This window comes from Ostrea edulis, chromosome 6 (genome assembly GCF_947568905.1).
Source record: "Ostrea edulis chromosome 6, xbOstEdul1.1, whole genome shotgun sequence".
NCBI classification, from domain to species: Eukaryota; Metazoa; Mollusca; class Bivalvia; order Ostreida; family Ostreidae; genus Ostrea; species Ostrea edulis.
In genome coordinates this window covers 38,801,970-38,816,861 of record NC_079169.1, presented here as the reverse complement: position 1 = coordinate 38,816,861, position 14,892 = coordinate 38,801,970, and the positions used below count along the sequence as shown (strand labels likewise).

The following is a 14,892-nucleotide window of genomic DNA, read 5'->3' as shown; positions in this document are numbered from 1 at the left end:
GAGAAGCCTGTTCATTTCAGCAAAGCACGAGATTTTGTAGCATTAAAGTCTTAACTGACTCGATATTTCCTTTGTTGAAACTTAAAATCAATCAAATAGCCGATGTTATAAAAATAAAACTAAACTATCGCTTATTTTACTGTAATCAACACACCATGGTAGGTACAAAGATGCAAATTATCAACTCCTCGTTAACTACGATGACTATTAAAATGTGTGAAAAAAAAATTTGTTAGGTATTTCTTTACCCGGAAGGGGTATCTAACAAAAGCACAGTGTACACAACAATGGCTTCGTAAAACACACGCTCTGGGCACCCTCTCGGTAATTATTTCTTTCACGCAAAAATAGTTATTTCAAAGATTCAAATTAGTATTTCATTAAAAATTAGGCCTATTCATAAAACTTACAGTAAACCAACTTTTAGCAAGTGACAAAATTATTTTCCAACAATTTTAGCACGTGACAAGGCATTATTGTGTACACATGCTTTCAATAATGGCGGCATGCGATGTAATGAATAGTCAGATCCAATGCAATTTGATTGGCTGTTTGTTTCATGATAATTGAATTATTTAGATATTGTAAGTATATATATCACATTTTCTGCAATTTTACGTTTCTGTAGTAATTTTCTTGAGGTCGAATTTTCTAGTTAATAAATAGGTGAACGTGAAAAGGCGTACAGTATCCGAAGCCTTGGTCTTTGAGTGAAATATTACACTACTTAATCGCCGAGTTTCATCTGGAAAAAAAGGTCAAAAACCTATTGTGGTACCCTTTCTGGCACAAAAATATTCTCTAAAAAAAGTGCATATTATATTCGGCAAAATACGGTACCTGGGAAGAGACCACTGACTTTCCAAAAGTAAACTGGGAAACTTTTTCACTTACCTGCGCGAGCGGGATTCGAACCCGCGCCGACCAGAGGTGAGAAGCCGTGCAATTTTGAGCGCGATGTTCTAACCACTCGGCCATGGAGCCCCTTAAAACGACTTCAAATTCAACATTGATCTTACAGCAAACTTTTTTGAGACTGTCAATAAAACATGCTCATTTTTGGATCAACTTCCGGTTTGGAAGAATCTCCTTCCGGTGGAAATGGTATGGTTTAAAACACTTTGTTAGACTCTATTATGAACAACTAGAAATGAAAAAAAAAAAAAAAAAATTGCATATTTTCAATACCGGTGGACGACAGATACCCAGCAACAATATTTGAACACATAGGTCAGATCTACAAGTCAGCATTGTTCATCTCTCAAAGATTCATGATTCAATCTTTAACCATTTATAAGAAAACACCCCCAAAATTCTACTCGAAAACACCCCCAGAAATTAAACATATCTTGTGAATGTAAGTGAATATTGAAAAAATATTTGACTGTACTCTACAGATGGATAATGTTAATATATATGCGAAAATCATACCCAAAAAAAATTATTTATAAGCAAGATATATGAGGAAGTTGCTGTTTAAACTTCCAGTAAGTCTAACATTTTCTGAAACTCCGAAAGAGACCTAATTATTCCATGGAAGTCTTGTTTCAAAAGCATCAATTTGAAATTTGACATTTCTTTGTTCACTTCTGGATTTTTTGCACAAAATCAGTAAGAAATAAAACAAGAGGCCCATGGGCCACATCGCTCACCTGAGTCACCTTGGCTCATATCTAAAGATTTTTCCTATATACAGTGAAACTTCTCTAAACCGGCCAGCTGTCAGACCGGAAAAAAAACGGCCGGTTTAGAGGGGTGGCCGGTATACCGAGAATTTAGCATTTAGAGACATTTCAGCTCAATTTTTATTAAATATTTCATTGACATACCACAAACCATATAATATGGTGTTCAAGGACTATTATTTCACTATTAGAAATAAAACAAAATCATTTACTAACATGTTTATTTTCAATTTATAGCACTAAAACTAATTAAACATGAATAAACATTTTTACATTGACATGCATAGATAATGGAAAACAGTCCGTTTAAATAAAACTGCATTTGATATATGTATAGAAATTTGTAGACTAGCAGCATTTATGTAGACTTTCCGCTTATGTTTTAATAAACAAAACAAACACATAGCCATTTGATTGCTGCAATTAATACACAGAGTAGGTACTGCTCACTTTGATATGGGGATCTATTATCAATTATCAGTGGAGATCAAACTAGTCCTCTTATACCTACAGGTAATTATTACAAGAAAGAGCCTTGCTGCAATCATCTAATTTTAACTAAAAATTTATAACAGGATACATAAAGAAAACACAGAGGCCTATTATTGGAATTCCTCTTACCTATAAAAACTCTGTTTACGTCCATTGCTTATATCGTTAACAAATTTGTTTTGACATTTTTGAAAAGTACAGTAGTAAATATATAATTTTAATTTAGATGTTTCTTAGAAATTTTAAGTCTATTGAAAGCCCCCCAAAATCATTTATCTATTGCAAATTATCATTAACAGTCATGGGTTTGTTGTTTATTAACTACCGCTTATATCCATGGTGCAACAATATGGCATATTGATTGTATTCATTCAATATGTGCATATCTGTTTATAACATTTTGTACAGAAATTTGAAAGGGTCACTTGGATTAGCCAAGCACCAATTAACACCCTGGACAGCACAGGTAAACTATAGAACTTATAGAGGTCACTAGTGTTTTTCACACCTCCAGTTGATAATTTCCCACCTGGCCAGTAGGTCAGTCATTTTTCACACCTGGCCAGTCTTAATCACCCATCTGGCCAAAATTTTCTACTCCACAAATAGTGGCCCATATTATAAGGGTAATTTACAAATGTTTGTTAACAATTGTACTTTAAAAAGTGGCTGACGTCCGGTATTCAGGGGTGGACGGTTTTGTGAGACTTTCTTTGTAAGGAAATGTTAAGGTTTCTGCCGGGACTTTGAAAATCGGCCAATATTCAGGGAGAACTGGTTTTATGCATTATGTCAGGAAGCTTTGATGTAAATTTCAGCTCTTCTGGCTCAGTGGTTCTTAAGAAGATTTTTAAATGACCCCACCCTATTTTTGCATTTTTATGATTATCTCCCCTTTGAAGGGGGGCATGACCCTTCATTTGAACAAATTTGAAAGCCCTTCACCCAAGGATGCTTTTGGCCAAGTTTGGTTAAATTTGGCTCAGTGGTTCTGGAGAAGAAGTTGAAAATGTAAAAAGTTTACAAACAAACAAACAGACGACGGACAACATGCGATCAGAAAAGCTCACTTGAGCTTTCATCTCAGGTGAGCTAACAATTGGGAAAATATTGGTAATTTTTTATTGGGAATGGGTCTGGTAACCATACCCCAAAATAAGCCAGGAAAACCTCCAATAACAATTGAATATGTGCATTTAATTTAATTATCCTAGCCTATTTTTTTTTTTATCTTATTCACTTCTGACCTTGACCTTGAAAAACAATAGGCTTCTTCCTCTAATCATTGGGAACATCTGTGCCAAGTTAGCTGATCCTAACCTTGTAAGCAGATTTTATCTGTTCCAAAAGATGCTGACAAATGGACAGATATACTCACTGTGCCATACCCTACTGCAGCCTGTGTAGGATAGGGCATATAAAAATTGAGGATGATTGTCATTTAAATTGCTTCATGTGTAGAAAAATGTTGATAAAATTTCTCCAGGTAAGATCGCAATCTCCTGCATTTTAGAGGCAAATCTCTTTAGTTTGGATCCAAAACTATAACATGAATCTTATACTAACAGGTAAACATTTGTTTTTATCATTTTAATAAGAAAATGTTTTACCTGTTAGTAAGATTTTACCTGCTAGTAAGCCTGGCCTGCCCATGATATATACAATAGCAGATGACTCCTGTCTTTCTGCTTTCCTTGGGTTTCCGGTGTTCTCGTTATTTTCCTTGTGTATGTCATGGCCTTTTGTTGTTGATACCTCATCTACACAAAACCAAAGAGTCGGAAATTAGTTTAAACACAGAGTTTTGCAAAACAGGGCTCATATCACAATATAGTCTAGTAAATTGGTCAAAATTGAAGCCAAACCTCATTCTAACTACTACAAAGATAATTACCACTTAAAGCAATAGGTACTGTGAGCAATGGTCACTAAGAATACCCCCCCCCCCCCCCCCTTTACCCCAATCTTCCAAAGGTTAGTGTTAATAGGTATAAATTAGCTCTTTCCTCAGTGTAAAAAAGAAAGGGCATGACAAAACCTTGGGTAGTCTCTTCTCTAGGAGTGCACTTGACATTTGGACCCCAAAATCAATAGGGAACATCTTCGTACCATGGGTGGTCCATATGCATGATATGGTGACTGTAGGTGGAAAGGATAACGTTTTGAAATAATTGCATCTACAGACGGACGGACAACCCGATTCCAGTATCACCCCCCCCCCCCTCCTATCTTTGTTGGGGGAGAGAAATAAGGTACTTATTTGTACAAGTAACATATATGAGAGTTTTTGAAATATGCCGGTCCCACTTGCAAAACCGGTAAATATTTCTAATAATTAGTATGAAGGACTGGTAATGTGTCAACTTTAAAACTTAAACCTCTTTACAGTCATCATGAGTTATGGTAGCTGTGATATTGGGAGAGAGAGAGAGAGAGAGAGAGAGAGAGAGAGAGAGAGAGAGAGAGAGAAATAATAAAGGTACTTATTTGTACTTTAGAACTTTAACCTCTTAACAGTCATCATGAGTGATGGTAGCTGTGATATTTTACTTATTTGTACTTTAAAACTTTAACCTCTTTACAGTCATCATGAGTTATGGTAGCTGTGATATTTGGGAGGGGGGAGAGAAATAATAAAGGTACTTATTTGTACAAGTAACATATATGTGAGAGTTTTTGAAATCTGCCGGTCCCACTTGCAAAATTGGTAAATATTTCTAATAATCAGTATGAAGGACTGGTAATGTGCAAACTTGAATCTACACTATGTCAGAAAGCTTTCATGTAAATGTCAACTTCTTTGGCCCAATGGTTCTTGAGAAGAAGATTTTTAAAGCTTTTTCCTATATTTGTATGTAAAACTTTGAACCCCCCCCCCCTCACTTGTGGCCCCATCCTACCCCCCCCCCCCCCCCCCCCCCCCCCCCCCCCCCGGGGGCCATGATTTGAACAAACTTGAATCTGCACTATGTCAGAAAGTTTTCTTGTAAATATCAGCTTTTCTGACTCTGTGGTTATTGAGAAAAAGATTTTAACTATATATTTGTATGTAAAACTTTGATCCCCCTTTTGGCCCCATCCTACCCCTGGGGGCCATGATTTGAACAAACTTGAATCTGCACTAAGTCAGAAAGTTTTCATGTAAAAATCAGCTTTTCTGGTTCAGTGGTTCTTGAGAAGAAGATTTTTCCTATATATTTGTATGTAAAACTTTGATCCCCTATTGTGGCCCCATCCTATCCCCGGGGGCCATGATTTGAACAAACTTCAATCTGCAATACGTCAGGAAGCTTTCAGGTAAATTTCAGCTCTTCTGGCCCAGTGGTGCTTGAGAAGATTTTTAAATGACCCCACCCTATTTTTGCATTTTTGTGATTATCTCCCCTTTGAAAGGGACATGGCCCTTCATTTGAACAAACTTGAAAGCCCTTCACCCAAGGATGCTTTTGGCCATGTTTGGTTGAAATTGGCCCAGTGGTTCTGGACAAGAAGTCGAAAATGTGAAAAGTTTAACAGACAGACGGACAGACAGACAGACGGACGGACAAAAAGCGATCAGAAAAGCTCACTTGAGCTAAAAACCCTAGAAACTAAATTTGGTTGAAATCCGACGGACTTATTTTTTGGACGCCATTTTCTTCAATGGCGACCATTTTGAAACATTTGAAAATTATATTCAACTCGACATGTAGAATTGTCCTCATGAGATGCTTACTTTAGAATTCTATCATTTTCCTTCAATTTGAAATTTTTCATGCTTTCTAGTCTATAACACCCCACCACCACCACCAATTGATTCAACAAAACCTTCGGACTGAATTTTCTAAATAACAATATATATTACTGTATATTGAATAAATAAGATTTTTCGGTTCACAAGGGCGAAGTTTAAAAAAACCCTCCATTTTCCTAGTTACATGTAGTTACTATAATTACTCAAGTTTTACCAAATGACAGAGTTGTCTCTTTTTATCATCAATTAATATAAATTTAATGAAAATTAATATGAATAGATATGCAACTTGAAAAAATAAAATCGTCTTTGAAGTAGGCAGTGAAACTATACTATTTCCTGTGGTCCTTTCACTGCATAGAATTTAAATTTTTGATCATGAATTCTCCATTATGTCGTATACAGAGGGCAAACTTTGTATATACTAGGGCCTTTTTTTTTAATTGAGTTGGTTTACGGATCCGTCGCACTGATTTTTGGGGATGTTGGGAAAAAATATAAAATGGTTTTTCACTCCTTTTTATATTTCCGACGCTGTAATTTTTCCTTTTCACAAAAAAAAAGAAAAAAGAAAAGAAAATAGATTCCCCTGGACTGGATATTTGGGCAGATGCTTCCGTCGAAATCTCGGGACAGTCCATTATATTCATGTGTCATGTGTGGAATATCAGTCAACTTCTGCCAGTGTTAACAATTATTCTGCACCTTAGTAATAATGCTTTTTGCTTCCAATAAGTTATCTGTTTATGAAACTAACTTCTAATTAGCATTAGTTATGTATTGCATACCATTTAGATATGTAAATCCCAAAATAAAAACAAACACTTGTTTTCAGATGGCATCCATGATGTACGTTGGGTTGCACTAATCACCTAAACAAGTATAACCCTACCTGACCTTACCAGGCATACATTTTGCCGAGGATACACTTTTAAATTCTTATTAATGAATTTTAAAGAAATATTCTTCATAATTAATATGTGTAATTTTTCATATATTGAAGGAGGTTGAAAACATATTTAACATTATTGAATTCATTCATTGTATAAAATTTGTTGACTACCAACAATAAATTGATCTGACCTATATAAAATTCAGATTTTTGGAATAAATGTTTATAGGGTTCATGAATTTTATAAATAAGACTTTAAAGCTTAAAAGTAAATTTTTAGACAAAATATAAGCTTGGTAAGGTCAGTCAGGATTTTATTACTTCCGGTGATTAGTGCGTTCCTATATACGTCATGGATGCCATCTTTTGAATGGAAAAACGATGTGGTTCTTTTATTTTGGGATTTACATAACTAAACGGTAAACAATGGACATTTGATTATGATAGAAAGTTAATTTAATAAACAAATAACATTTTTGAAGGACACATCATTGTTGCCAAGGTGCACAATAGTCGCTATATACCACCGTTCTAAGTTGACAGTGAAGAGAATATTAAAGTTGATAATAAAACATTGACCTCAAATCAAGTTCATTTTTATTAACATTTTGTCATTTGAACTTTTTTTTTTTTTTACCTCCTCCAAACGGATTTGAAAATTTTGAAATCCGTTAACCAATTTTAAAAAAAAAATTGGCCTAGTGTTATGTGGGGAGGGGCAATATATCACAAATTTAAACATCATAGAAAATATATAAGTTCTAATTATATTTTAGGAATTTAACATTAACTGTAATTTACAACCAGAATAAGCCCCAAAAATACATATTAACCTATGTGTCCATTTTTTGTGTATTAATTCTCATAACGTCAACGTCATGAAAAGTGAAGATAAATCAAATCTCATGACTCCTGCTGGCCATACAAAATATAGAGTTGGGCAAATACCGGACCCCTGGACACGCCAGAGGTGGGATCAGGTGCCTAGGAGGAGTAAGCATCCCCTGTCGTAGTCACACCCACCGTGAGCCCTATATCTTGATCAGGTAAACGGAGTTATCCCTAGTCAAAATAAGTGTGCCAAGAACGGCCTATTAATCGGTATGAAACACATCAGACAGCATCTGACCCAATGATAGGCTGTATTGGCAAACTAGATTGTTATAATGACCATAGAATTTGTGAAATGCTGACTTTAAACAAGACTGTTGAAACCCCATCACCATCAACTTGTTTGTCAGTAGCCTGCCTTGATTTAAAAACTGACAAAAACTGAACATTAGCTCTTGCATATGATGTTACATAGTTTTCATACACCAGGTTCAAACGACTAGTACTGTAAAATGAAAAGATATTGTTATAAGATAAATTGTTCTATAACCTATCGATCTTAGAGCATCAAATGTGAAAGTCTCATTTATGTTGGCGAAAGGACCAATTTTGGTACAGACCCTGAAGCGTGCTACCACACCTCCAAGCGTTTCGTTTCGTTCTGTGCAGACCATTCAGCATTCTGTGCAAACCATTCCGTGCAGACCGTTCAGCGTTCCGTGCAAATTCTTTCGTGCATGATTAATCCACGCCCGTAGAAACGTGCAGATCGTTCAAACCACGCCCTTAGAAACGTACAGACCGTGCAAGTAATTTCGGAATGGGATGTAGGACAGGTAAACATAATTGGCAATTTGAGCAATTATTTCAAAATGTCTCTAAGACAGTGAAAATCTGCAAATAATTGAAGGAAAACTGTTTATTATAAAACCACCAAGCAGAGCAAAATTTGATACCATTTTATCACCCTTGGTAGTTTCTAGCAAATGCAGAGACATGTAAATCTCTGCCCTCAATAGTTTTTTTGTTTTGTTTTATATAGGAATAATTTATTTGTCTTGTTACACTTGTATGATCAAGTTTTTTTTTTCAAGAAATTTTTTTGGGTCAAAATTGTTTATCGGAACTGTCTGCATAATGCAAAGTCACCGACCTATGTATCAGTTGTATACTCTATGCAAATTCCAAGGTGCTTTCTTTTTTACCACAACAGAGGTCAGCTAATCCGGGTATTTGAAATTAACATTCATACAGAAGGTGTGAAAATTGTGGGGGGGGGGGGGGGGGGGGGCTAGTGAAATATGACAAAAGAGGTGTTTATATCTTTTGTCTCTCAAAAATGAATGCAGTATTCTATATGTTTAAAATTGAGGCTAATTAGATCCGCTCACATATCTGTTGATCATTACTGTAGTTGGTCATTATTTGTTTTATCTATTCATTCATATGTTTGATTTATTTCTCAATCTATTTTAATCATATTTTGATTGTTTCTTCTTGTTTTGTATTTTCCCTTATCAAAGGTGACAGGTTCTTATCGACTGACTATTTCTATGTCTAGATTCATTTTATCTGTTGTCATACAGTGCGTATGTAAAAATGTATAGGTTTATTCAACATCTGTCTTTGAGAAGAGGCCTGGAACATAAAAATTGCACACGCCGCATGTTTTAATGGCATTATAAGATTGAATGCACAAAAATAGTGAAACAAACACGACTTTTTCAATGAATTTGATAGAGCAATGAATAAATTAAGTTGAATAATCAATATTCCCAGGGCTCGAAATTAGCGAGAAATACTCCCAAAATGCGAGTACATTGAAAAATAGCGAGTAAAAATAGTGGACACTCGAAAATCTTAGCGAGTGGTGATTTACAAACTATGATCGTATCGTATCCGTTTTATACGGTGATGCGTTATTTGCTTTTCTTAAACTTGCACTCTGGATCATACAAACGCTTACATGAACGACCGATTTCAACAAACGTTTCTATCTGGATTTTTTAAAAATGATTTTTTAAGAAACTCAGTGTCAAACAAATACTTTAGAGGTCGGACATCGCATTATGATGAACAAGAGTACCGCAAACGGTACATAATATGCCCGTGAAATGCTTACATAAGGTGTTTTTCTTGTGCTATAATTTGTATAACTTTGCTTCAGGTATTATCAGCCATCATGAGGCTGTGACAAACTTTCATATGAACAAAGAGTCTTAGCTTAAAAATCTAGATTTCCTCAAAATGGACCAAGTTCAACAACCTGTAATTTCTTCAAAAATGGAAGAAAATCAAAATCCTTCCCCAGATGCACATCTTCAATACCCATACAAACACTCCACAAAATAAGATGGTCCTCACATGAAAACTGTGTGAGGAGTTGGCCGGACAAATTATGTACCCTCTATAGAATATTAATTTCCAAATAGACTAAGTTCAACAACCTGTAATTTTCTCAAAAATTGTAGAAAATCAAAATCCATCCCACATGCACATCTTCAATACCCATACAAACACGAGATGTTTGTAAAGCACATATGCCCCCCCCCCCTCCCCCCATGGAGAAAAGGGTTGTACACACACATCATTTACTGTAAACGTATTATATTTAGCGTGTACGATATTTGGCGGAAATCGTTTTTTCAACAAGTTAGCGTAGATTTGATTTAGCGCATTCCTGGATTACTTTAAACATCTAGATTTACGGATGGCATTCAGCTATGTACTTGATTTAGCGGAAGCTGCGTTCTGCCAAAGGCGCTAAATAGAATACACAGCCAAATGTAATACATTTACAGTAATTGATAGTAGTATCATCAATTCAAAATATTGAGCACACAATATTTTCCTATGTCAAGAGTGAATTGACCATGTGACCTAAAAATCAATAGCAGTCATCTACTCCTTATGCTGTACCAGTGTACCAAGTTTGGTGTCAATCAAGCAAATAATTCTTAAAATATAGGAGACAATATATTACTATGTCCAGTTCAACAATTTACTTTTGACCTCAAAATCAATATGGGTCATCTTCTCCTGAAGATGTACCAGTGTACTAAGTTTGATGTCTGTCAAGCAAAAGGGTTAACAAGATATTGAGTGGACAGTATATTACTATGTCTAGTTTGACCTTTGACCATGTGACCTAAAAATCAATAGGAGTCATCTCCTCCTGAATATACACCTCTGTACTAAGTTTGATGTCTGTCAAGCAAAGGGTTCTCAAGATATTGAAAGGACAGTATATTCTAATGTTCTGTTTGACCCTTGACCTTTGACCATGTGACCTCAAAATCAATAGGGGTCATCTTCTCATGAAGTTGTACCAGTGTACCAAGTTTGATGTCTGTCAAGCAAAGGGTTCTCAAGATATTGAAAGGACAGTATATTCCTATGTTCAGTTTGACCCTTGACATTTGACCATGTGACCTCAAAATCAATAGGGGTCATTTTCTTCTGAAGATGCACTGGTGTACCAAGTTTGATGTCTGTCAAGCAAAGGGTTCTCTAGACATTGAATGGTCAGTATATTCCTATGCCCAGTTTGACCCTTGACCTTTTGATCTCAAAATCAATAGGGGTCATTTACTCCTTAAGATGTACCAGTATGCTAAGTTTGATGATTTCAAGCAAAGGATTCTCAAGATATTGAGCGGACATTATATTCCTATGTCCACAGTAGATTGACCCTTGACCTTTGACCTGAAAAACAATAGGGGTCCTCTTCTACTCATAACCAACCCACATATGAAATATCATTATCATCAAGTGAATGGTTACAATAGGGGTCCTCTTCTACTCATAACCAACCCACATATGAAATATCATTATCATCAAGTGAATGGTTCTCAAGATATTGAGCAGACAACATGTGGTCTACCGACCAACCGACAGGTGCAAACCAATATGCCCCTCTTCTTTGAAGGGGGCATAATAAGAAGGCTCTCACTTGAAAACTGTGGGAGGAGTAGGGCGGACAAATTATGTACCCTCCATATAATAATCATTTCCAAATAAAAAGGGCAAAACTCCTGGAAAAAAGGTCGAAATGGATCAAAATTGCAGTATGATCTAGAGTGACCCACAGAGAAGCTACACAGCGAGTTTCAGCATGACATGTGAAAGGGAAATGAAATTATAAAGAGAAAACCCCGAACGGACAGACGGACGTACAGACATCGCTGTACCATAATACGTCCCGCCTAAAGATGGGCGTATAAAAATATAGACATGTGCCACGAGACCTGTTCACAACTATAGGGGTGAATAAATTGAATTCCAAGTATGAGGTTTTTGTTATTCATTTATCTAAAAAAGAAAAATCGGAGTCTGTGTTTTACCAACTCTTCCGGTAGTTCTTTTTATCAGAATCATTTTTTGTGCACCCATAGAGTGCAATGGCTGCACTGTATCGCATTGCTCCTAACCCCTTTTCTACATACTGCACATGGGTATTGACCAGAGTCTTTCACTGACTGGAGTTCTGGGCCACTAACCATCACTTTTGTCTTTCCGTTAACCCTCAGACCTTTTGCTTCCATGCCTTTCTTCCATACTTTCAGTCTTTCTTCTAGCTCGTTCATTGTCTCTGCTATTATACGGTGTTAACCCTCAGACCTTTTGCTTCCATGCCTTTCTTCCATACTTTCAGTCTTTCTTCTAGCTCGTTCATTGTATCTGCTATTATGACCAGGTCATCGGCATACAGTAGTTTCCATGGGCACCCTGTGCGGAACTCATTGGAGAGGGCTTCAAGGACAACAATGAATAACAAGGGACTGAGGACTGATCCTTGATGTACTCCAACATTTATACTGAAGTCATCACAGTAGGTGTCATCTAACCGTATCCTGCTTCTGACGTTCCTGTACATGCATTGTACTAGTCTGATAAGCCAATCCTCCACTCCAAGCTTGCGCATAGCCCACCATAGCACTTTTCGGGGAACCCTGTCAAAAGCCTTTTCTAGGTCAACAAATGCCATGTATAGTCTACTGTCTGCCCCAATGTATTTCTCCTGCATTTGACATAGAATGAAGATTGCATCTGTTGTGCCTCGACCTGTTACAAATCCGAACTGCATAGTATTGATGTCAACTTGCTGTCTAATGATGTTGTCTGTTACTCTCTCAATCACTTTCATCATTTGTTCCAGGAGCTTCAGACCTCTATAGTTGCCTCTTGTCAGCGCATCACCTTTGCCCTTGTAGCAGTTGATGATGTAGCTCTCTTTCCAGCTCTCTGGCACACACTCTACTCTTATGATGGAGTTTGCTAAGTCCGGCATGATCTGGATGCCTATCTTTCCGGATGTTTTCAACATTTCAGCTACAACACCAGACGGTCCAGCTGCTTTCCCATTTTTCATCTTTCTTAGAGCCTTTTCAATCATATCAGGACTGATCTCAATCGGTGGACCTTGAACTGGTGTTTCCTTTGATAGCTCATCTGGATTCCATTCAAATTCAATATTGAATACCCTTTCATAGTGTTGCTTCCAGGCATTTTGTTTGGTCTCATTATCCAGCGAGAGTTGCCCATCATCATCCTTTATACATTTTTCTCCCACAACATCCTGGTTCTCCCTTCTCATTTGTTTAGCAACACGGAATATATCATTATTCTTGGGATCCAAATGTCCGAATTTGGTTGTAGCAGCAGCTTGCTTTGCTGAGTACACAGTCTTTTTTGCAGATCTCTTAGCTTGTATGTATTCATCTCGGCTTCCCCATTTCTTTCATGCTTTGTAGCATCTTCCCTTTTCTTGTATCACACTGTTTACTTCTTCATCCCACCACCAAGTCTCTTTCCTCCATTGGCGCTTCTTTATCAGACCACATACAGTATTGGCACTGTTCAGGAGCCCATCTTTCAGCTTTTGCCAGCAACCCTCCATACCATCTGCTTGTTTAAGCGAACCCCAAGATGAAACAAATGATACTGAAAAAATCAAAGCGTGTCAGCCATGCCTACCATTTCGTGCAAACCTTTCACTAAGCGTGCAAGCCATGCCTTCAAAGTGGTCAGCATTTCGTGCTAAGCGTTTTATGTAAACCGCTCACCATTCCATGCAGACCATTCAGCGTTTCCTGCAAACTGTTCACCATTCCGTGCAAACCGTTCACCGTTCCTTGCAAGAATCGTTTCGTACTGTTCCGTGCAAGTGGTGTAGTAGTACCCTTCAGAGTCTGTACTTTGTGGCTCTAGTTCTTGATTATTTCTATCATAACAAGAGGCCCACAGGCCTTATCAGTCACCTGAATACTAGTGAAAAAGTATCACTATTTCCATGGGCTATGAAATCTAGAAAAAAATTTCTGTTCTGAGTAACTAAGCTAAATTCTAATGTTCAGCAACAGTATAAAACAAGACGTGTTCTTAAAACTTCAATGCCCTCAAAAGTGCATACACTGATGAAATTGATTGATTGATTGTTTGATGTTTTCCGCCACACTCTACAATTTTTCAGTTATACGGTGGCGCCCAGTTTTTTATTGGTGGAAGAGAGAACCCAGATACAATGTACCTGGGAAGAGACCATCGACCTTCCGAAAGTTACTGGGAAACTTTCTCACTTACCGGCGCGAGTGGGATTCGAACCCGTGCCGACAGAGGTGAGAGGCCGTGTGATTTTGAGCGCAATGCTCTAACCACTCGGCCACGGAGGCCCCCACTGATGAAAGGCTTTAAATAAAATGTGTATTAACATTAAAACATCAAAATATGACTAATTTGGACTCATCCTAAAGTCATAACCCTGGGTTGTGAAATTCACCATTTTTTGTACATCCTTTTCTGCTATTCCTAAGTATGCATCTGGATTTTATACAGTATCAGCAAACTTACACATAAATACAATATACTAAGTTTAAACCCTTAACTCTTGGGAAAATCAAATTTACAATTTTGGTAAAAGACTACGTGCTCTATCCATTTAGTTTCAATTTAGTATCAAAAGCACTTAAAAAAAAATGTTATTTAAGTGTTTTACACATAAACACTATATAACAAGTTTGGCCCTGCCCTGGGGTCAGAACCCCTAGCCCGGGAATAATGAAATTTACAGTTTTGGTAGAGGCCTTTCTGTTCTACATCACTATGCATTTAGTTTTTCTTACACGTGTGTGGTTCTTAAGAAGAAGATTTTTGAAAATTGGTCAATTTTGGGCAGTTTAGGGCCCCTGGGGTGCTAGAGTCCTGAAATTTACAATTTATGTCTCCCTTGTCCCAATGCAGTGTGCGAAATTAACCATGGA

General features: G+C 36.9%; 1 protein-coding gene across 3 annotated transcripts in view; it reads right to left on the bottom strand.

Moving 5' to 3' along the window:
• LOC125646044 (probable syndecan) overlaps positions 1-14,892 on the bottom strand; it is an 89,766-nt gene that overhangs the window by 18,105 nt on the left and 56,769 nt on the right. For 2 of the 3 annotated variants that reach the window (XM_048872158.2, XM_048872159.2), the window contains exon 8: positions 3,806-3,937. In XM_048872158.2, coding sequence (XP_048728115.2) covers positions 3,806-3,937 — 132 coding nt within the window. Of the gene's footprint in view, positions 1-1,889; positions 3,577-3,805; positions 3,938-14,892 lie in introns of those variants that run through there. The other variant, XM_056139564.1, reaches the window with a different exon arrangement.